Source organism: Lotus japonicus, chromosome 1 (genome assembly GCF_012489685.1).
Source record: "Lotus japonicus ecotype B-129 chromosome 1, LjGifu_v1.2".
Classification (NCBI taxonomy): Eukaryota; Viridiplantae; Streptophyta; class Magnoliopsida; order Fabales; family Fabaceae; genus Lotus; species Lotus japonicus.
Window position 1 is genome coordinate 84,875,606 of NC_080041.1, and position 24,325 is coordinate 84,899,930.

Here is a 24,325-nt window from a genome sequence, read left to right on the forward strand (position 1 = left end):
TTACATTAAGATAAAAGGTAAAGGATGAGCAAAAACTTTTTTTTTTATCATCAGTGTCCCCTCTTTAATGTGATAGTACCGGTTACGTTAAGGTAAATTGAACAATTTTAGAATCATTAATCCAGTTTTGAAACCTATAATCTAAGATATAAATAATATCATTAGTGTTGTGTTTGATACAATAGTTTTCACACTTTTAATAGTATTTACTAATGTGTTTAATGCAAAAGCTCAAGTGAGCTTTAATCTAAGATAGAAATAATATCATTAGTGTTGTGTTTGATACAATAGTTTTCACACTTTTAATAGTATTTACTAATGTGTTTAATGCAAAAGCTCAAGTGAGCTTTACATATATACTAGATATAAAACCCGTGCGTTGCACGGGTGTTTTTACAATTTTATCATTATTATATAAAATTTATTATAGTTTAAATAAAAATATTAAATATATATTAAATATTTTTTACTTATAAATTATTATAAAATAAAAATAATTGTGTTAAAACATTTCATTATGAGTATTAGAGTTTTCTTTGTGTAAATAATTAATACTATTCAAATTTAATAATTACCATTGAAATAATTTTAACAATTTAAAAATGTATTTATTTAAACATACAATAAATTATAAAGTGCATTTCAAATATTTTAAATCAATTAATAGGTTTTAATATCACCAAATAAATTATATCAACATTTTCTTATAATTTTTATCAACAATTAATTAGCTTTAACTTTGATAATTACAATAAATTTTAATTTTAATATTCTAAAATATTATTTAGTAAATTAATTATTTTTTTAATTTTAGCCTTAATTATTTTTCCCTGTTGTACTTCTTTAAGTTGATCTTTTTTACTAATACATAATAGATCAAAATTTATAATTGAATAAATTTATGAAAAAAATACACACACGTCATACTTTTTTACATCCACGTCATACTTAATAATGTTAATTTTAAAAATATTTTTATAAATTATTTATTAATAAATTATTGCTGCGCTTTTTAATTTTAAAACTATTTGCTAATTTTTAATTAATAAAATTAATTAATTTTAATTATAAATAATGTTTCCATATAAAAATATTATTTAATAAAATTTTATTCTAAATATCATCTTGTGTATACTCTATACACTTTTTAATGTATATAAAAAGATTATTCTAAAAGACTTAAATAATTATAATATATTAATTTTTTATGTATGTAAAATTATTTTATAAAATAACACAAAAAAAATTATAATCTATATTAAACAACACATGTAACTATTAAAAAAAATTATAAATATATCTTTACGAAAAAGCATTTATTCATTGACTATTTCTGATATTTCATATATTTATTTTATATAAAATATATTACTGTATATAAATTAATTTTTTTCTCAACTTGAGGTGAATAATTAATATTTTAAGTACATATGTTTAAATTTTTTTATCACATTATATTTAGCTTTTACTTAAATGTATAGGAAATTTTATAATTAATATATAAATAATTATAAAAATGAAGATAAATAAGTTTATAAATATATTATTTAATGTTGGTAGTTGAATAGTTTTTGACATTACAATATATTCAGTTTTAATTTTATTATCTAATATATTTATTGCAAATGAAATTCTTTATTTTTAATGTATTTTAATGTAGAGGTAGGAATTACTTGATGTATTTAATGCAAAATACTCAAGTCTCCTTTACATATGTATATAGATATATAGAAGATTAATAAATAATTGTTTAGTGTAATAAATATTATGTCTGTGAGATATTTTTAGGTTTGAAATAAGCATGTTAATGATTAATAAGGAGAGATGGGACGGAACCAAGGGTACTCATAAGGGGCGCCCGCCCCTAGCATTGGTCAAAAAAATTTATGTACCCTACATATAGATATATCTCTCTGCCCCCTAGCTAGAAAAAAATATATTATAACCATATGTAGGGAAAAGGTTTCAGCACCACTTTGTACCTTACTTTTAAGAAGTTTCCAAAAGAATGAAAAGTTTGTAGTCTTTATCCAATTTCCACAAGTCACACTTTTGTCCATAAGTTAAAAAAACTTTCAAAAGATAACATTATTAATTTTTTTTTAACCGTGGGAAGTGGCTCTAGTTCACCTTCTTCAGAGTTCTTACTTTTCTTCTTTCAAGCTCCATGCCTAAGGCTAAGCTTTTTACTTCCAAACTCATCATCTTCCCCTTGTTGCTTGGATCTGTGAGATTGTGATTCAACAAGAAAGCAAGTCATTCTCCTTCATGGTGTAAGCAATTATTTTCTCTTTTATTTCAAATCTATCTATTTCTATTTACAAGTTTTGATGACAAGTTTTTTAGAGAGAAAATAAAATAGTCATAGAGATTGTGTCTCACTAGTTACTACCTCCTTGTTGTTTGCTATAGCCAATGGATTTTGTTGGGAGAGGAAAGTTACTTACTTTCATTAAATGGGTTATTTTGTATAAGGAATTAGAGAGTTCTATTTAACTAATAAAACACAATAAAAACAGAGGGATTTGAACAGTATTAGACATTAGTGTGTGAGTAAATTGTTGATTTTCTTCACAAGTTAGAGGAAAGGTTCATGACTTCATCAGTTACCAATACTAATTTATAGACCATAGAGCAAGAAATAGGAACTTCATGTGCTCAAATTATGAGTGGTGTACAAATCCAAGTTGTTGTTTGAGTTGCCTTTGAGTATGCCTGGACTTTTTGTGTTTCTGATGCTTTCCTATGGGTTATCGTGCTGCTGTATAGTTCCTTTCCCTCTGCAAGTTGGTTTTGGGGCTTCTAGGACTTGGATTTAGAAGGCTATAGCCACTGTTTTTTCACAGATCAGGTTATGGTTGTAGCTTTTGCCGCGTAGCACAAAATTGGTCTTTCTGTTGTTTTCTGGGGCCTGCAACATTTTTGTTTTTGATCTTTTCTATATTTCATTTTGCACACTCTTTTTGTAGTTAAAAAATTACAATCTTACCTATTTCTTCTTGGCATTGTGTAATACTATGACAAGTCAAAAAAGCATTGGTTCATTCTTTAAGAAGAAAAAAGGCAATAGTAGCAATCAACCTCAAACTATTGCTACACCATCTATCCCACCACAAGATGAACGACCTTCAAAATGTAGAAGAATTCAACCAGAAGAAATGAATGTTGTTGATATAGAGCGTGATCCTGGATTGCGTCCAATGATGTGAGAGTTCCCTTTTAATCAAAGAGATGAAATACGTCGTGCTTATCTCAAGGTTCGTCCATATCAACCAAGGAATATAGAATTTCCTTTTTCAAGAGAAGGTAATAATCGTCGATGATTTCAAGCTTCTTGGTTCGATGCACATTCATATTGGTTGGAGTACTCACCTAAGAATGATTCTATATATTGTCTACCATGTTATCTATTTGGCAAGAATGAACCGGGACATGCAAATGCATTTATAGTTGATGGCTTTTGTAGATGGAAGAAAGTCAATGAAGGAGTACATGGTCCTCTACTAGTACATGTGGGAAAAAAATCATAACTCCTCACATAGAGTTGCTGTAAAATCTTGTGAGGATCTCAAGAACCAATCTCAACATATCCAAAGATTATTTGGAAAACAAGCATCAAAAGAAGTTGAAAATAACCGACTACGGCTTAAGGCTACAATTGATAGTATTCGTTGGTTAACATCCCAAGCATGTGCTTTTAGAAGAAATGATGAAAGCTTTGACTCAAAAAATAGGGGGAATTTTATTGAGTTGTTAAAGTTTTTAGCAACTTATAATGACAAAGTTGCTAGTGTTGTGCTAGAGAATGCTCCACAAAATGCCACATACACATCTCCTAAAATTCAAAAGGAGATTTTGCAAATCATTGCTAGTAAAGTAAGAAATGCTATTAGGAAAGAAATTGGTGATGTCAAATTTTGCATTCTTATTGATGAAGCTCGAGATGAATCAAAGAGGGAGCAAATGACTATCATTTTGAGATTTGTTGATAAAGATGGTTTTGTTTGAGAACGCTTTTTCCATGTTGTGCATGTCAAAGATACCATGTCATCAACTCTTAAAAATGAGGTATGTGCAGTTCTTTCCCGTTATGATCTTCATGTTGAAAATATTAGGGGGCAAGGTTATGATGGTGCTAGTAATATGCGTGGTGAGTGGAATGGGTTACAATCTCTATTTCTCAAAGAATGTCCTGATGCATATTATGTTCATTGCATGGTTCATAGATTGCAATTGGCATTGGTTACGGCATCTAGAGAAGTTAAGCATGTTCATCAATTCTTTGAGAGTTTGACATCTATCATAAATGTTGTTGGTAGTTCTTCTAAGAGGCATGATGAGCTTCAAGATGCACAAGCATTGCACATTCAAAATCATATTTCTAATAATGAAATTGAGACTAAAAAAGGAGGAAATCAAATTGGTACATTGCAAAGAGCTGGAGATACTCGATGGGGTTCTCATTATCAGTCAATATATAGTCTGTTAAGAATATATGCACCAATATGCTCTATTCTCAATAATATTTCTGAAAGAGGAGCAAATTACGCTCAAAGGGGTGATGAGAAGGAGCTTTCTTAACATTGACTTCATTTGATTTTGTTTTCATATTGCACTTGATGAAGCAAACTATGGAAATAACAAATCTTTTATGCAAAGCTTTACAACAACAATCTCAAGATATTGTAAATGCTATGCATCTTGTTTCAACTACAAAATCACTACTTCAAAAGTTAAGAGAGGATGGGTGGGAGCCAATATTTGAGAGTGTCACATCATTTTGTACTAGCAATGCTATTGATATTCCTGATTTGAATAGTCAATATATTAGAGGTTGGTGTAAACCTCGTCATAAGAATGATGACACTTCTATGACTATGGAGCACTATTTTAAATATGATATATTTACAGCTGCCATAGACTTTCAATTGCAAGAGTTAAATGCAAGATTTTGTGATAAAACTGTGGAATTACTCATGCTTAGCTCAACTTTAAGTCCTAAAGAGGCATTCAAGTCTTTCAAGGTTGATGATATATGCAAGTTGGTTGAGAAATATTATCCAAAAGATTTTACTGATCAAGAGAAGATTCACTTGAGGATTCAACTACAACATTATGAGCTTGATGTTTTAAAGCATTTTGATTTTCAAGAAATTTCAACACTTTGTGAGCTATGCTGGGTTTTATCATCTTCTGGGAAATCAACAATTTATCACTTGGTTGATAGAGTAATTCGTCTTGTCTTGACTCTCTCAATTTCAACTGCAACAACAGAGCGTGCTTTTTCAGCAATGAAGCTTGTGAAAACTAGGCTTCACAATAAAATGGAAGATGATTTTCTTACAGATACTATGGCTGTTTATATTGAAAAGGATATTGCAAAGACATTCACCACTGAAGAAATTATGGAAGAGTTCTACCAAATCAAGAATCGTAGAAGAACATGACTTTGATGATTGAAATGAAATGCATATTTAGTTATCAAGAATCACATATTTTTTGTGGGCGGTGTTTACCTATTAGTTATCATGTTTAGTTTTATCAAACTTGTAATATTTTATATGAACTAAATATTATATAATTGCTAATAGCATAATTGAAAAAAATTATTTAGTCAGTCATAAATTTTTTTGCCCCCTAGACCTTATTTTCCTGGTTCCGTCTGGAGAGAGTGACACAACACTCTGAATTAGAATTAGAGAGAAAATAAGAGAGCTACCCTTACTATTAATTAAAGCCATCAATCAGATAACATACACTTCATGTATCATCCAAAAAACAATGTCAAGGTAGCACAACCCTCCGATCCGAAGCAAGGAGATGCTTGGTGTGCCTCTTTTAGTGTATTCGTGATTTGAGATGAGTTTAGAAGCTTGTAAGGATCCAAAGTAAACATAACTGATTTAAGTGGGTCGTGAATTTTCGTCTTGTGAATAAATGCACTACAAGAAAATGAGCCAATTGCGGCGGTCATCTTGCGGCGGTTTTGTAGAAACCGCCACTAAAAAGAAACTAGCGGCGGTTCTGCGGCGGTTTTCATGACTGACGCAGATTGGCTACGTTTCGCGGCGGTTGGACTACACTTAGCGGCGGTTAATGATATTTTTGCTATTATTCTTTTTCCTTTTCCTTCTGCGGCGGTTGTTAACCGCCCCCAAGTGCTTGCCCACTAAAATTTCATTCGTTTCCCAACCCTAGCTCTCAACCTTTCTCTTAACTCTCTCGCTCTCAACCCCTCATAACCCTCGCTCAACCCGTTGCACACTTTCCCAGCTCAAGCATCGTCCCTGCTCGTCGCCTCGTTCTGATTCGCCGGATTCTGTCCGCCACCCTGTTGGAGTTCGAAGTCGACGTCGCTGCCGTGTTCAAGTTCAAGGTTGTTGCGTTCTTTCGCAACACTCATTTGCTGAAGGTTCCTCGAGCAAACCTCTGTCGTGCCATCTCCTCCATTCAAGATTTGTTGTCTCTCCGGCCAAGATCGATTGGTGGTTGGAGGAACCAAAAAGACGAGGATTAGGTTTTGTTAATAGCGAATAGAGAAGGAGCATAGGAGGAATCGAAAGAGAAATTACAGTTCATGCTGTCAACGAGCCACTATTTCAGCTCTCAAATTGAAGCCCTTTGCCTGTTTCTTATCAGGTTTCCTTCCCTTTTTCTTAATTTCTTTTCTGAGTTTCAGTTCTCGTTTGCATTTTCGTTCATTGTCGTCCATACCATTATTAACCTCACATTCGTTTGCTTTTTAATCTATTGGTAGAAACAATAGCCGAGAACAACAAATTGGATTGTCAAAATCCTTTTATCTTTTTATGAATTACTTGATTATAAATCTAATTATTCTGGACTTTGAATTCTGCAGCCGGTTCTCATGTGATTCCTTTTTCTTCTCTCTTGGCAAAGAAACAAAAAAGTGATTCCACCCAAAGCTGTTTACTTTATCTTTTGTTTCTGCAAATTGAAACTGATTTTTCTGCATAAATGTCTTGGCATAGGGTGTGCTTCACATGAGCAATATGAGGCTGGTTTTCACTTATTATGTTTTATGGACTCAGGCCAGTGTTCTTCACTTCTTTATTTGGTAATGAGTTCTTAACTTCATTTTGAGGGCTTGTCAAAAGTTGTTGCTTGTGGGAATTACTTCTGACTTATAGTTAAAATAAATGCAATTTGTGTGGTAGTGAGATGTTGGTCCTGTTAGTTTCTTGTAGGAATTACTTCAGAGTGAGTACATGTCAATTTGATTGGGAGGGTGGTTACTTGCTTCGAATTGACTGCAATCTTATATCTTTGCTTTTCATGACTTTAGGTGGAATGAAGGTTAAGGCTGACAAAGGCGAGTCATCTCCATATGCAGCTATGCTTGCCTACAGTTATGCCTTTTACTTCATACTTCTTTGCATATAATTTTTTCATGTGCATTATGGTTCATCTGGTTTATTACAGATTGTTTAGCATAGATGGAGACTATGAACTAGTGGTTGAGCTTGCTGACCTCCATATGTTTTAACAAATGTCTTTTTCTTCATAAAGACTATTATATGTTGTTATTTACATGGTTCTGATCCTTGTACTAAGGTAATATCTAAGAAGATCTTAAGTTAACTTCATGATTAAGTTTCCATGCAACAATGGCACTACACAAGTTATACATGAATAGTTCACAAATGACTTTTGTTGTTCTATGAATTATAATAGTAAAAGTTGGAAGCTAAATACAGTTAAGAGGTCGTTCATTCATATTTGTAAATACAAGAGCCATATAGATAAGAGTTAGCAACTTTTTATTTGATGCAAAGGAAGAACTGTTCAGTACATCCATGGTTATATTGTTTGGCTTCTAACTTTCAGTTCCAGTTTGTTCAGAGATAAAAAAAAATGTACAGTATCATTTCTTTTTCTTTTAGCTCCCTATAACTTGTAGGAATCACTCATTTGTTTGCAATTTTCAATTGTTATTGGAGGAGCAAAACTTGAGACATGGCGTAGAAAGGCTATATGGAACCATGTGAAAGACTTCCATTTCCTTTGAAACACGGATCATGTAGGGTTTGAAACATTGTGCATACTTTTAGTCTTCATGAGCATGTTTTTATTATAACCTGGCTTGTTCTGTCAGTGTTGACTTTTACTATTTGGCAAAAGTACTTATTCAAGCACTTACTATTCTTCATACTCTTTCTTAGTGCATGGAGAAAAAATTGTTTGTTTTCTTTATTTTGTAGTTGAGGGCATCATCTTCAATAAACTGAAAGGATTGGAGAGTTATATCAAATGAAGCTGTCACTCACCTTGTTAAGTGAAAGTTGAGGTAAGTTTTTCTTGTTTATCTCTTTGTTCTTTTATTTTCTGGAATTTTTCATACATAGTATGATGAAGGGACATGATTTTATCAACTGAATTTAGTCATGGTCTTCGATCTTCATCTTTTCTGATTTCTTTGCATTCCCCTTCACCTTTTTAGATTGATTGCTCTTAATGTAAGTGCCACTATTAATTCATTCTTGACTTCTTGAATAGTTTATTGATTAGATTCTTGTAATCCTTGCATTTAGGAAAGATAATGTTAGTATAAATTGTAAGGTTTGTATTATAAATATTACTTAGCAAATTGAGTTGTTCTGCATTTTGCTTTTTTTCTTTCATTTTCCTAACTTTCCAGTGGAGTTAATTGTTCTTGTTGTTCTTAGACTGTCACTCCTTTTCGCTTTGTTGAATAATTTTTCTGTTTTTGGACGAAAGGAAGATTAAATTCACTACTTGAGAGGTTATGAAAAGAACTTACTGGAGACGAAAGAATTTAAAATATTTTTTTTAATCAAAATTCACCACTTGCGGCGGTTGTAAACCGCCACCAATTTGGATAACACTGCGGCGGTTGAAACCGCCGCGGATCGTATTAGAAACTCCACAAACAAAAGTATACTGCGGCGGTTTAAACCGCCGCAATTTGCTAGATGTCTTTAGCGGCGGCTATTCCAGCGGTTGGTTCAAACCGCCGCAAAACGCTTGGCGACGCTAGTAACTGCGACGGTTGGCAAACCGCCGCGAGAAGCGTACTGTGGCGGTTTAAACCGCCGCAAAATGCCCTGACAACTGCCGCAGAATGCCCTTTTTTTTTTGTAGTGATGATCGTCTAAGATCTTTTGAATGAGAAAAGTCATGTCTTGTTCAAAAATTGATAGACAACAGGACCCTAGCTCGGAGAGATGTGGAGGCAGTCGAGGCAGCGGAGCCTGCAGAGGCTAAGAAAACCCAATAATCTGAGACTAAAACTGCAAAACTACAAAATTGATTGGGATTGAAAAAATTAAATCTAAACCGAATAAATATAATTCCAAACGAATGAACATTTCTTTGAAATCAACAATAAAATTTTTATTCCACTAAATAACGTGAACTATATGAATCACACTAGCTACCACACAAAACATGTACACTAATTATAGCATGACTTTTAAAATAATTTATCTCCCGGGTGGAATTCTTCACCAATTACAATCTGCGTTATATATACCAAATCTCCTTTAAAAAAAATACCAAATCTTATGTGTATTCATCCTTTCTGGTCTATAGTCCATGTAAATGCATGCAACAAATGACATAATTTAATGATCACATTGAATCTTACCTAGAGGTAGGTAGAACAATTGTTTGATTGATAATAGTGGCGTTTTATTTAAAAATGTCATCTACTCATCTATATCTTTTATTAGTAACGGCTACGTGACCAAGTCTCATTTTTGTGGGATTAACTGGAAATTTTCGTAGCCAGACTCCAAAAATAGAATATCCGAAGAAAAAATTAAAGGAGGAAAACTGAAATAAAAAGTCATACAAATTAAAGCTTTATGGACCTAATTAAATAAAAAATACAAATAAGTTTTATGTTACAAATTAGTGTCTATAGTTATAATTCCACCACTAAAGCTTTATTCAGAGTTGAGTGCATGCAGCGTTATACATTATTCTGATCATATTCAAGAACATTTTAAGATGGGTATCAATAATATGGCTACCTACCTTGAGCATCTTGGATGATCTTCCTCTGATCTCTATTTCTATTTTATTATTGGATGATATATATTTTTATTTCTTTTATTTCATCTCTTTTGTAACAAAAAAGACAAAAGGATCAGAAGACAATTTTGCATTTGAACAAGCTATGTTATTAGATTGAGTAATGATATATACACACCTCTCTTTTTAAACACTTTATTTCCACCTATTTTTATTTTTATCTCTCTCATCTTATTATCTATCACATCTCATACTTTCTCTCTCTTACTTTTTCTTTTCTTCCTATCTCTCTCTTCCTTCCACCTCTACCTCTCTTAGAGGTGTGTAGGTAACATTATTCTATTAGATTGTTACACATAACAAAAGTCAATATTGGCCTTGCCAGCTCAATTGTAATTTGAAATCCATCAATCACACCCGTTACCCCTTTAAAATCTCCTACCAATTGAAGCATCTAATTCACATTTATTAGCATGTATTTACAATCATTAGATACCAAACAATGAAATTAGAATTAAAGTCACCCAGACAGATTGAGAGAAATCATATTCTAGCACGCTCACCGCATGGAGTTTAATGTAACCATTTTAGCTCACATTCAAAATTTCAGCCACTATCCAAAAACTGAAAAAAGAGATGAAAAAATTTAGGAAAAATCACTCAATCTCTCTCTAATTTAGAGGGTTATGCAACTATCTCTGTCTTAATTACTTAAATATTAATATTAAAATTTACTCTTATTTATATTTTTTTTTACTAGACAAATGTCGTCATTCGTTAAGGAAACGATTGCATATCCATTCCAATAAATATCTTTCTCAGAATTCAACTTATACTCTCATCCTTACAATACATAAGTATTACCTAGACCAACAACTGAACAATTCAAATTTATTTATTGTGTGGATATAGGGATTCATGGCTGCACGAAACTCAATTCCTCCATTCATTGGTTAAATTTGTGATTTATGTTCCCATCACCAAATACATTTTATATTCATGTATTTAAAAGATCTTAGCGTCTAATCAAGATCAATCAGCTTAGATTTTTCATCAAAATCAAAGATATACATGATACATGTATGAGAGCATAGTGATCAAAATCGAACAACTCAAATTTATTAACTATGTTATATATGGAACCCGGTGAAGGGGATATTCATTTCCATAAATTTGGCTTGTGTTCATTAAAATTTGTAATGCCACGCTCCCAAAGTTACTCCTACAAATTACCCAATTTTAATAAACACACAATTTTTTCAACCTTGACACGTGGGCCCTCTGTGTTACAGCTTTGACGAGAGCGTACGGGTACATCAGAACACCTGAACACATCCTCGAATTCCCCCAGAACAAGTAAAACTCGAAATCAACGGCTACAATTTCAAACACACATCAAATCAAAGCAAATAATAAAAGCAGAGAGAGAGAGAGAGACAGTATCTGAAACAAAACAAAGGAATGCCACGTCATCACTGCCAACCTGGCGCAACCCCACGGGAAGAGGCTGCACACGCACGCGCGTGATGACAAGCACCTTTATATTGAGCCTCTGTTCTTCATTCTCTCTTCAAAGCGTGCCACTCTGCTCTCATTACTCTCTCTTTTCTCTTTCTCTTCATACAAGGAATCAATTACTCTCTTCACGTTTTCTTCTTCTTCTTCTTCTTCTTCTTCTTCTTCTCTCTGCCATTTCCTATTCTTCAATCATCACCATGATCATCGATTTAGCCACCTTCCATTGCAGCTTTTGAATGTTCCCCGTAAACACAACCAAACTACCCCACCTAACAACTATTCACCTTCATCATTTCCATTTCACCCGTGCTCTCTTCCTTCCAATTTATTACATTGAAAGATGATAAGGAGAGAACGCAGATTCTTAAACGAGTCTGAAAACCCCTCATTCTCCTCCACCCTGCTTGACCAGATTTACCGTTCCATTGATCAAGGAGATTCTGACATGAAGTTCTACACAGGGAAAACAGGGGAAAAACAGAGCAGGGTGTGTGTAACAGAGGAGCATTTGTCGGCAAAATCGAGTGTTTCTCGTGATTGGAAAGCAAACAATGTAGTTGGAACTCAAGGGAGGCAGAGGATGATGCAGAAGGAAAGAAATTTCCATCTGGGTCGTCAAGTTCATGTTCATGACCAAGATGCTCTGTTTTTCAGCTCTACTTCGAGTTCTTCAGATTCAAGTTCGGGGTTGCTGTCGTCCTCGTCCCCAGATATTGAAACCTTGTACGGAGTGAGATCAAGAGGTTCGTGTTTCGCTCCGGCGAGGCCTAAGCCGGTTAGAACCACCGTGCCGGAGAAGAAGCACGTAGAGAGACAGAGACACATTGTGAGTGACGATGATGATGGTTTGATCAAGTCGAAATCGAGGGCGTTGAAGATTTACAACAACCTGAAGAAGGTGAAGCAACCGATCTCACCAGGGGGGAAACTCACGAGTTTTCTGAACTCTCTGTTTACTACAGGGAACAGCAACAACACGAAGAAAACCAAGCCCTGTTTTGAAGATGCGAACGCTTTGAGAAAAACAGAGTCAGGACAAGCTTCTACTTGCTCCTCTGCTTCCTCTTTTGCTCGCTCTTGTTTGAGTAAGAATTCACCTTCCACCAGAGAAAAATTGCGGAACAATGGGGTTAAGAGGACGGTGCGTTTCTACCCTGTGAGCGTGATTGTGGATGAAGATTCTCGACCCTGTGGGCACAAGTCCTTGTATGAAACAGAGGATGCGAGGCTAATGGCTATGTCGGTGCCAACCGCGTGGAAAATTGGAACGAAGAAGAATGTTGAAGAGGTCAAGGACAAGAAAAACAGGGCAATGGAAGAGGCTGCTAGAGAGATTTTGGAAGAGTACCATCATATCCAGAGGAAGAGCGATTTGGTTTTGAGAAGAAACTTGGAGGATGAAATTGAAGATGATGATGAGGATGATGCAGCGAGTTGTTCAAGTTCGGATCTGTTCGAGCTTGATCACCTGCATGAGGAGCTGCCTGTGTATGAGACTACTCGTGTTGGTACTAATCGTGCCATTGCTAATCGTTTCATAATGTAATTCTGTTAGAACCATAGATTATATAATCAAAGTGTTTTTCCTAGTGTTTTTGTTCCTAATTATGTATGAATTCTAACTAATTGTTTGGTTAAGATACTAAATATATACACCCTGATTTGCTTGAATGATTTTGGGCAATGCAAAGTAGAACTAGATATGTACAAAAGTGGATAATGTGCCTACCGACCTGCCGCTCACGTTAGATTGACCTAACTGTCGAAACACTTCTCAAGCTCAGTACGTGTAAGGTTTAGGGGTTTGGACGGCTGTGTGCCTACCGAGCCACCGTCCACTATAGATTGGTCTAATAGACGAGACACTTCTCAAGCCCAATAAGCGCAAGGCTTGATGGCTTGGAGTTGTGTGCCTGCCAAGCTACCGCCCAGGGTAGTTTGACCTAAATGACGATCTTCAAAGATGACCCGGAAGGTAAGAGGATATGCGAATTAGAAGCACGCATAACCTGTGGATTAAATAGGTGCCCGATAACCTTATAACTCCATCGACCCTAATAGCCCAAACGGCAATCTTAATCCTATAAGAAGCCTAAGATAACAAGGATTAAGACATCGTCACTCAAACACTAATACCAGGAGTTATGCGGTGTGCATGTCATTGAATCTAACCCCGGAGTTTAATTTGAAGAGAACATGTAGAACTAAAACTAAATTTTCTGGAAACATTAATTCTTATTTTTTTCGTGAGGTGTTAGTATTAGTGGTTATCTAACCAGTTAAGCCATTGCTAGTGATGATGGTATATGTGGCAATGTGAACCGAACGTCAGAAGCTTGTTAAACCCAAGCACATCATGTGTTAGACAAAAGAACTTTAATTCTTGTGTATAATAAGGAAGTGTATCTAGGAATGTGTGTGTGCGTGTGAATGTAACTGTCACAGAATGTTTTGAGTGACCAAGAATATCATATAAAAAGCACATCAGCTAGCTAGGTGATTTATAAAAGCGAGTAGGATGCTTCATTTTTCTAAAAAGAAAGAGGTGTGGGGATGTGTTAATTCTCGATCATGATCAAAAAACATTCATGTAGATCCTGACAGAGTAGTTGGATGAAGGAAGAGGAAAATAAAAGAAGCATCGATCAAAGAGGGAAAAAGGGAAAAAAACGAAAGATTCGAGATCGTAATCACAAGCAAAATGAGAGTGTGTATGTGTGATGATAAAGGGAAAGGAAGATCTACGCCCATGGGAATAGAGAAAGTGAATAATTAAAGCTTCTGCTTTCTCTCTTTCCTTCTTTCTTCCTCTCTGGAATTCGTATTTTGTTTAGGCCCGTTACTTGCAGGTTGCGCTACCATTCTCTACTGGCATATTCAACATTCAAAAATAAATTGAAGCCTTTGATAATTTCTTTTTAATTTCAAATGTTCTGCTTTAATTTATGTGGGTATTGGGTCGATTTTAATCAGGAAAATGTTTGACAGAGTACCAAATAGTATAGATACCTAAATAAGAAAAGAAAAGAAAAGAGAAAAATAATGAATATGATATTTAATATAATTTGATTAGAAGTGAAAGATGAAGAAACAAATTAGGACGTGCTTATAATTGTAACGTTACACCTGTTTTGATTATGTTGAAAACCAACAAAGATTTGTGTATCATTTTTGTTTTGTTATAGACACATAAACATAGGAAGAGAAGCGAGAAAAGTAATAAATGTAATATGTGATGTGATGTGATATATAAAGAGAAATTATGTGTATATGATTCTTGTCATTTGTTATTGTTTTATGGTACATTGAGACCATCAAGTTATTAGTGTCACCTTGTTTTAAGCATATTTTGGAGCCTCCTGCATTGCAAATTCAATATGAAGTTTTATTCACAATTTAGTTTACAGTACACACTCATACCTTGAAAGGTTGAAATTTAGGGGGAGAAAAAGGAGAATAGGAGATATGATGAATGATGTAATAGAAATAGAATTGAGATATATTAATAGAAATAGAGTGAAAATTATATAAAGAAAATATTAGATGTAAATAAATCAATAACCCTTGCTAACTCTGTTTAAAGTGATGGTGTTGAAAGCAAATACAAGTTGCTGGCTTGTGTGCCGAAAAGTAAGCTGCTTAATCACAGCTACACACAGGACATGACAGAGGTCACTAGACATCCGTTATCATTGTACTAACAAGTAACAGCGTTCGGGATAGTACTATCAATTAAGTTATTCTAACTAATACAGCTATTTTTCATAATCAAAATGAAAGTTACATACACCCTCCTGTATAATAAGAAAAGACGAGTTTTTAAATTCATTCAATAATTCAATAAATGATGTATCTAGTACTTCCTCCGTTCCTTATTAACTGTCCATTTTAAAGAAAAAAATTTGTTCCTATATATATCTGTCCACTTAGAGTTTCAAGAGAGCATTAATTGATGTTTTTCCAAGAAATGCTCTTAAAGAAACAATAAATGAAGAAAGATAAAATGCATTCTAAAGGGTGATATAGGAAAACAAATACTCCCTCCGTCCCTAATTATAAGCTAACATTGAGACTTTTTTTGTGTCACTAAATATAAGCTAACCTTGCAAAAGTTAATATTTCTTTCCATATTCACCCTTGCATTTATTGGTAGTGGAGCACCACCATTAGTAGTACAATGATGAAAAAGTGTTATCATAAATAGGGGTAAATATAGAAAGTTGTACATTTTTTTTGAAAACCAATGCATCAATTAAGGCTTTCTTAATAAGTGTGATTTTTACAACTTTAGCTTATAATTAGGGACGGAGGGAGTAATACTTTTATGAAAATCAACACAATTAATTGCTTTCCTTAATTTGTGTGAATCTTCTCTTCCTGGACAGATAAATAGGAACGGAGGGAGTATATAAGAATGACTAGATACATCATTTATTAAATGAATCTATAATGTTGTTTTTTGCTTATAATAATGACCGTAGGGTGTATTTCAACAATTTTAATATCTTGTATCAAATTAAAATATACGAATTAGTGTGAAACCTCTAAGCAACATTCATATACTTTAAGTTAAGATCAAATGTTAACATGAACTGATCTAATGGAACAATTTCTTGCTTTCACATTTTTCCGTTTCTTTGCATTGGAATTGGAGAAAACTTGGGTTATATGAGTCACCCAAACGTGGACTAAACTATTGGAGGGCAACGTAAAATTAAAAGTGTTTTTTACTTATTGCTTGAATTTCAAATTGATAACAAGTAAACAAAAATTGTTGGATTGAAATTGTGTTTTTCTCATTTTTATGTGAAAGTGAAACGGTTTTTCAAACATAGGTTTGGGTGAATTAAAACCCCGTCAATATTACTTTTTTTTTTTTGGTTATATGGAGGGGCTGAGCCCCAAAGCCTACACTAAGACCTGCCTAGGGAAGGAAGCTCTCGAAGAGTCACCAATCAGGAGTAGATTGCAACCCGGAGGGGGGTTTCGGAGGAGATGAGTTCCTGGATCAAAAGAATGGCCAAGGTTTGCTAGGAAATCCGCTGTCATATTTCCTTCCCTTCTAGTGTGAGTAACTATCAGGTTCCATGATTTTGCTTGCCAGTCCCGGATGTTGCGGACAAAAGTTGCCATGGGGTGGTCCCCATCACAACCATCAATAACGAGCTTCACAGCTGTGAGGCTATCACTCTCCACCATAACCTTGGGGAGCTTTAAATTCCAGGCAATCTCTATCGCTGTAAGGATGCCCCAAAATTCTGTAACTAATACGCTCGAAGATCCCAGGTTACGGCAGAAGCCTTGAAGCCAGCGACCTGTGAAATCTCTACAAACCCCGCCACAGCTAGCTCTGTTAATCTGGCCACAGACTGAGCCATCGACATTAAACTTAGCCCATCCGTGGGGTGGAGGGTCCCAACCAACGAGGACTGAAGTGTAGGCGGGGGGGTGGGGAGGTTGAGGTGAGTGAAGCCGGTGCTGGAGGGCATGGGAGCCGAGAGATAGTTGGCCATGGCCATTACACTAGGGAGGCTGAAAGGCTGGTTCTGGAACACCCACCCATTGCGGTTCTTCCAGATGCTCCAGAGGCAATTCCCAAAGAAGATGGCCCAAGAAATCCCAGAGTGTGCGGAAGAGGATGGGGTGGCATTTTCCCAAATCCAATCTTCAAGATCACCTTGAAAGAACCTGGAGTTGTGAGCCCTGAATTGGAGCCATATAGGCTTAATAACTCTGCAGTCCCGGAAGAGGTGGATGCGGGTTTCTGGGAGCTCATTGCAGAGGGGGCAGGCTGGGGAACCTGCGACATGGTGGAGCCATCTTCGATGGTTGGTGGAGATGCCATTCCTCAGAATCTTCCATATGAAGCATCGGACTCGATAAGGACCCTTCCCTCTCCATAATTGGTTCCAGTTTCGAGGACGGGGAGGGTCAGCAGGGTTCTCAGCGAGGAAAGAATAGGCTGAGCTAGCAGAGAAAGTTCCATCCTGGGAGGGACCCCAGTACACGACATCTGAATCTTTTGGGTCAGAGGGCAGGGGAATCAGGAATATCTCAGTAGTAACGTAGCCAGGCAGGAAGGGCGCAAAGAGAGGGGCCCGCCACCCTCCGGAACTGCTGAAGAAGAAAGAAACCTTCTTGTCAAGCAAATTGGGGGGTATCACCGAGGATGCCACCTCCTGGAGGATAGTCCCCGAGGGAAGCCAAGGATCAGACCAGAAATTGATGGAGGTCCCATTCCCCACTCTCCAGCGCAACCCCCCTAGAAGGTCATGCCAGATAGCTCGGATTCCCCTCCAAGTCGAGGACTCCGCACTGCGCTTGGATATGACGGGGAGGGTTCCTGTTCCGCAGCCATACTTGTGTCTTAGAATCTGGACCCAAAGGGCATGGGGTTTGGTGATTAACTCCCACCCGAGCTTCATGATCATTGCTCTGTTAGACTCATGGACCCGTCTAATGCCCAAACCCCTATCATGTTTAGGGGTGCAAATCTTCTCCCATGCCACCGTATGGAGATTGTGGCCTTGATTTGGAGCCCCCCAGATGAAATCCCTCTGAAGCTTTTCCAGTTTCAGGCAGACTCCTTTGGGAATGAGGACCGTTTGCATGCAGTAAGAAGGGAGTGCCGCAAGTACTGCCTTGGTAAGAGTAACCCTCCCCGCAAAATTTAGAGAGTTGGCGCGCCAAGAGGAGAATCGTTGCTGAGTGTTTTCAAGGAGGAAGCCATAAGTGTTCTTATCCACTCTTTGATGAATTAGAGGGACTCCCAAATATCTACCCAGGTTCGTTGTATGGTTGATCCCTAGAGTAGTGCTAAGTTCCCTAACTCTGGTTGGGGGGACGTTCTTGGAGCACATGAGTCAGGACTTGTCTAAATTCACTCTTTGTCCAGACGCAGAGCAGAAACGATCAAGGCAGGACTTCATGACTTCGATCTGACCCAGTGACGCTTCGCCAAAGAGCAGCAGGTCGTCAGCGAAGAAAAGGTGGGAGACCTTAGGCCCTGATCTCGAGAGCTTCACCGCCTTCCAGGATCCCTCGCTCACCTCATGAAGGATCAAGTGGGCTAAACGCTCCATACAGAGAACAAAGAGGTAGGGGGACAGGGGGTCCCCTTGCCTGATCCCTCTTGATGGGGAGAAGGATTCCATTTTCTCTCCATTGAAGAGAATCCGAAAGGAAGCAGTGGAGACGCAAGCCATGATTAGGTTACAAAGGTGATCATCCAGCCTAAGGAAGTTCAAAGTATCTGCCAAGAAGTTCCAGCTTAACCTGTCATAGGCTTTTTCTAAGTCTATTTTGATAGCAATCCAGCCATGTTTCCGCTTGAGCACGCGCATAGAGTGGAAAATCTCTTGAGCCACTATAATATTATCCGAGCTGTGACGACCCTGGACGAAGCTACACTGGTTTGGTGCAATCAGTCCATCCATAATTCCTTTGAGTCTGTTTGCAATTACCTTGGTTATAGCCTTGTATACCACGTTACAAAGGCTAATGGGGTGAAACTGCTTCAGGTTGTCAGGGGCATCCACTTTAGGTAAGAGGACAAGTAGGGTTTCGTTTAGCTCCCTCACTTGGTGGGGGTCCTGAGAGCAATCCTTGATAATTTCCACCACTGACTTGCTGATATGATTCCACTGGGAGTGGAAGAAAATGGCATGGAGGCCGTCCGGTCCCGGCGCTTTGAGGGGCCTCATGTCGAAGAATGCTTGCTTGATTTCTTCCTCATCGAAGGGCCTGTTAATCTTCTCAAGCATATCCTGAGGGATAGAAGGGAAGAGGCAAGGGAAAGTGGTCACCCGATGAAGTTCCGGTTCAGAGTAGAGCTCCTTGTAGAAATTAATGCTCATCTGTTGTAGAGTAAGGACATCTGTAGTGAGATTTCCAGAGGCATCAGTGAGAGCTTCGATTCTATTCCTCCTTCTTCTGGTGTTGGTTGCCAGATGGAAAAACTTGGTATTTTGGTCTCCAAGTTTAAGCCATTGGCAGCGGGACTTCTGAAGCCAGAGCAGCTCTTCCTGGATGAGAATCTTGTTATATTCTTGCCAGAGGGTAGACTGCAGTTTCTCCAGCCCAGGACTATTGGTCATAGAGAGCCTTTTTTTAATGCCTTCTAAGCGGGCAAGGATCCTTCTCTTCTTCCTAAAAATGTTACCAAACTTTTCCCGGTTCCAAATGGTGACTTCCTCTCTGAAAGCTTCAGAGGCAGAAGCCCAGTCCCCCTCTCGGTCCCAGCACCTTTTGACAATCTGGGGAAGATCTTCACTTGTAAGCCAGGATGCTAGGAAACGGAAGGGTCGCTTCCTGCGATCGATGGAAACATCCCTGTGGAGGGAAAGATAGAGTGGCTTGTGGTCCGACTTGAGTTGGGGCAAGTGGGTGACACTGGACTCCGGGAAGGAGACGAGCCATTGGGAGTTTTCCACCCCCCTATCAAGTCGCTCTTTAACCCCTCTCCACTCCCATGTGAAAGGAGGGCCGGCGAAACCCAAGTCTGAGAGATCGCAGGAAAAGAGGCACTCATTGAATTGCGCCATGGAAAGGGAATTTGGTGGGGCTCCCCCTTTCTTCTCAGAGCCATCCAAGTAGGCGTTGAAATCCCCGATTGCGATCCAAGGGCAGGAAGCTGGGATTGACAGGTTCTTGAGCTCCATCCAAAGGTGTCTGCGCAGGATTGGGTTTGGGCTCCCATAGATAAAAGTTGCCAAGAACTGAATCCCCAAGCCCGCAGGCCTGATTCTGGTGTGGATGTATTGCCTGTGGTGGGAGATAATTTCAATATCAAAAGCAGAGGGATCCCAGAGGAGCCAGATGCCTCCAGAGAACCCTTCGGCGTCAACGGTAAAGAAATTCGTGAAACCGCATTTCTTAAGGATATTAGTTGCCCTTTGGCCACTTGTACGAGTTTCAAAAAGAGCGAGGCATGAAACCCCATACCTATGCGAGAGATCTTTAATCAGGGCGGGGACCCCCTTCGAGGCTGCTCCCCTAATGTTCCAGGTGATGATATTATACATATTAACCATGGAAAAGAAGCGGGGAAGGCCCATCAGGCCTTAGAGAGAAGCAAGGAAAGCACTGTCCACCACGTGGACTCCTTCCGCAGTCGCCACCAGGGGCAGAGGGCACTGAGAGTGGTTTCCATTCGAGCCAACCTGGGTAGGAGGGTCAGGGGGTTTGGGTGGTTGGGCAGCATCCAGGTTCCCAAAGGGAGGGAGAGAGCAGGGGACCTGAGATTGGGAGTCAGGGGAAGGGGAGAGAACATCTGCAAAGCAGAAATTAAGGGGATGGTGAGTGGTGGCAAGGTTCAGAGGTGGGGATAAGGCGGTGGATTCAAGATGTTGACGGTGGAAAGTCATCTGGGGTGAGGCTGTCGGTGTAGTAGCTTGGGGTAGCGGCCTAGAGGATGGGGAAACTTGGGGTGGGAAGACTTGGGGGATGTTACTTTGGGCTCCCTTGGAAGGTTGGCCCAACTTCCTAGCCTTTTTTTTGAAGGCCGCTAGACTAGATGGGCCAAGTTTTTTGTGCTCTCCCAGTGGCCCTTTCCCTAGGATGCCATTAGGGTTTTCTTGTCGCCTCTTTCTGCCACCAGGATCCCTTTGACTAAGGGTGGGGTCCTCCTGGACATTCTTGTCCTGATCTTCGTTAGTAACAACGTTAGCCAAAGGAATGACTGGTGGGATCTGCCCACTTATGTTCTGAGCTTCCCGCTGGGATGGCCCTACCAGATTATGGGTGTCAGTTTGAATAGTCTCACTCAGTGCTTGGAACCGAGATCCTGTCGTAATTTTTGAGGTACTCCCCGCTGACTTTTTCTTGTCTTTTCCGCCTGCTCTTACCAAACCTTTGTCAGGTGCAGGAAGTGACGTAGGGGGGTTCTGAGCAACCTTTCTAGGGTACTTTTTGGCCAACATCCAGGGACCAAAATACCCCTCATCTTCCCCGGGTTGTTTCTCCGGTTGCTTCTCCGACTGTCCTGGTGCGTCAACCCCATGGCCCTGGAGGAGGGGGCAAGTGTCCTTTCTGTGACCAAACTTCCCACAGTGGAAGCAAATGAGGCTGAGGCCCTCGTATTCAACGTTATAGGAGAAGCCTTCCAGGTGGAACATGGCAACGAGAGTTTTCCTCAGGTCAACCTCAACGCAGACTCTGGCGAAGCGACCCCGGCCGGGACCTAGGGTTCTCCCTTCCGCTAAGTCCCTCCAGAAGAGGGTATTCTCGTCTGTCTTAACAAAGCGTCCCAGGATGTCTCCGATCTTGGGGAGGGCTGTGTCGGTATAGTGTTCAATCGGGAGCTCAGGGATCCTCACCCACACTGCAACATTCTTGAACTCGTCTTTGGAAGGGAAGAAATTGGGGCGCCATTGTTGGACCATGAGGTAGTGACCTAGGATCATCCAAGGTCCCCTGTCAAAAGCGTTCTTGAGATCACTCCACTCGGAAAAGCGATGAAATAGTCATTTTCTAAGTCAATGACCTCCATGCTACCATAGGGATTCCAGAGCTTCAAGAGTCTCAACTTGAGGTAGCGCATGCCAATCTTCTTGCCGATCAGCTTGACTATCATTGCCTTCCGCAAGGCTTGCGTGCTGCTGCTCGTTCCTTCTTGGAGAGCTTGACCGTTGGGCAGAGGATGTTCTCAAGACCCTCTTCAAGTCTGGCCCCCTCCACGTTGCCCATAACTTCATCCTCTTCTTCTTCTGAGGCCTCCTCGTCAGTTTCAAGTTCTAGTTCAGATCTCATCTTGATAGTGGCTCCTCCACTGTTAGCCCCTCCATTGACACCGAGGCAAATGTCTTTGTAGGAGAGAACACTCCTTCCAGAGACCGGGTTCCCATTCTCAGGAGGGTTCTGGATAGCTTTGTTCTTAGGTCGTGATGTACTCCTGGCGAGTTGGTCAGCCTCCTCAGTTGAGAGGTCCTTCGAGGTTTGCTCTGCTAGGGCATTCATTTTTCAAACTCTTCGCTTCACCGTCAATATTACTTTGAAATGTCAATGCTTGTGTTTCGAGAGAGAGAGAAAACATGGAAGGACGAGAAGGGTCATTTTCATTTACATTCAATTGAACGTAAGTGCAATCCAAACAATGCCTAACAATGTTTTTTTAGTCACTTTCAATTTTTCTATCATGACTCTTATAAATACTCCCTCATGTCACAAACTATTGGGAGGGCCAAAGGCCCAAAAGTCACAAACTATACTAAACATGTCTCAAGAAAGACACCCTCATAAAATCCAAGAAAAGCCATATCTCAAATGTGAATAAAATTTGAGACATGAGAGAAATTAAAGAAATATATAGATATAGATTTTATAATGAAAATTGAAATAATCAATATCCGAAAAATTAAAGAGATTAATTTCTATACATCGACGGTGTAAAAAGTTTTACACCATCACTTAATCACAACCTTCCATTTTCTATTTTAGATATTATTAAATTCAAAATTAATTGTGAGCTAATAAAATGAAGGGATATGATTGAATGATGTTGTAAAACTTATTTACACCGTCGGTGCATAGAAATTAATCTCAAAATTAAACTATATATTTAAAATAAAAATCAACTATGATATAAGTAGAAAATGAAATGTACTTATTAAAAATTAAATAAGAGTAGAAAATCATATTTCAAATGCTACATCATAAGCATTGAATAATATATATATATATATATATATATATATATATATATATATATATAATCACCTTTATAAAAGGTCATTATTTTTTTCTCAAAGTATTTCAACAATAAAGCGGTCATGAGATTGTTCCACTTGAGAGTCAAATATTACATTAAGTAGGTAGGTTCAACTAATTTTTTTTCACACAAATCGCTCAAAGATCGATCATTGAACTAAATACTTCAAATACTCAACTATCTATAAATTATATGCTAGACCTTGCTCGTGGGTTTTTTTTTTAGACCAGATTGGGGATAAGTACATCATTCCACCTGCACGTTATGATAGCCTACTCAAATAAAGTATATAGTTAAAATCATCACTACGTGATCAGCATGCTGCATGCACAATGTTGGGAAATGTAGGAAGACCTACCTAAAAGATTCTCTCCATAGTTAAAGTATTTCATGAAGTGATCATATATTGTTAATTATTTAAAAACTAAAATCACTGGTAGTTATTAAAATAGAGGACGGTGGATCTATAACTTAATTATTCACGAAAATGATGCAGGTAGGGAAGTGGTTATGTAATTTTCAATACACTGTTTTAAGTTGAAAAATAGAGCAAAAAGAGCTCGTGTATTACATTAAAATAAGTTAGAGAAAACTATAAAAACTGTTTCACAGGATTAAACTCTTGTGTGTAGGATAGTTCCTATCCATTTCGTTGGTTATAGATTCGTACAGTGGGTGAGTTGGAGCCTTGGAGGAGTAGTAGAGCAATGATGAGAGGAATAAATTTTTGCTGTCTCATCCAAAAGACAAATGGTTTTTCCAACACGTTCACGAAGTTTGCATACCAAAGAGTATCATTATTCATTAATTTAAATTTTTTATACAAATTGTTATTTAGCTAGAATTCCAACTGCCATGACATAAATCTCTTTTTTGAATTTAGTTGTCGTCTTCCGTCTATACTCTATAGTTCTTATTCTAAATTAAACCTAAGTTTTAATTATTCATTTTTATGGTGGATTCTATATCATTTTGACTAATCATTTTTATGGTGGCTTCTATAGCCTCTTTTTAAAAATATATTTCAACCAGAAAGATACCAAAGTTCATTGTTAAGCAATAAAAATCAATGTATATCTTTCA

The 24,325-nt window shown here is 37.8% G+C and overlaps 2 protein-coding genes across 2 annotated transcripts; both read left to right on the forward strand.

Annotated features, from left to right (window-relative positions):
- Positions 1-4,631: 4,631 nt before the first annotated feature.
- On the forward strand, positions 4,632-5,447 carry LOC130749449 (uncharacterized). The gene has a single exon (XM_057602809.1). The coding sequence runs from the start codon at positions 4,632-4,634 to the stop codon at positions 5,445-5,447; it is 816 nt and encodes a 271-aa protein (XP_057458792.1).
- Positions 5,448-11,601: 6,154 nt separating this feature from the next.
- LOC130725169 (protein BIG GRAIN 1-like B) lies at positions 11,602-13,206 on the forward strand. The gene has a single exon (XM_057576423.1). It carries the CDS (start codon positions 11,876-11,878, stop codon positions 13,079-13,081), a length of 1,206 nt encoding a protein of 401 aa, XP_057432406.1. The 5' UTR covers positions 11,602-11,875; the 3' UTR covers positions 13,082-13,206.
- The last annotated feature ends 11,119 nt before the right edge of the window (positions 13,207-24,325 follow it).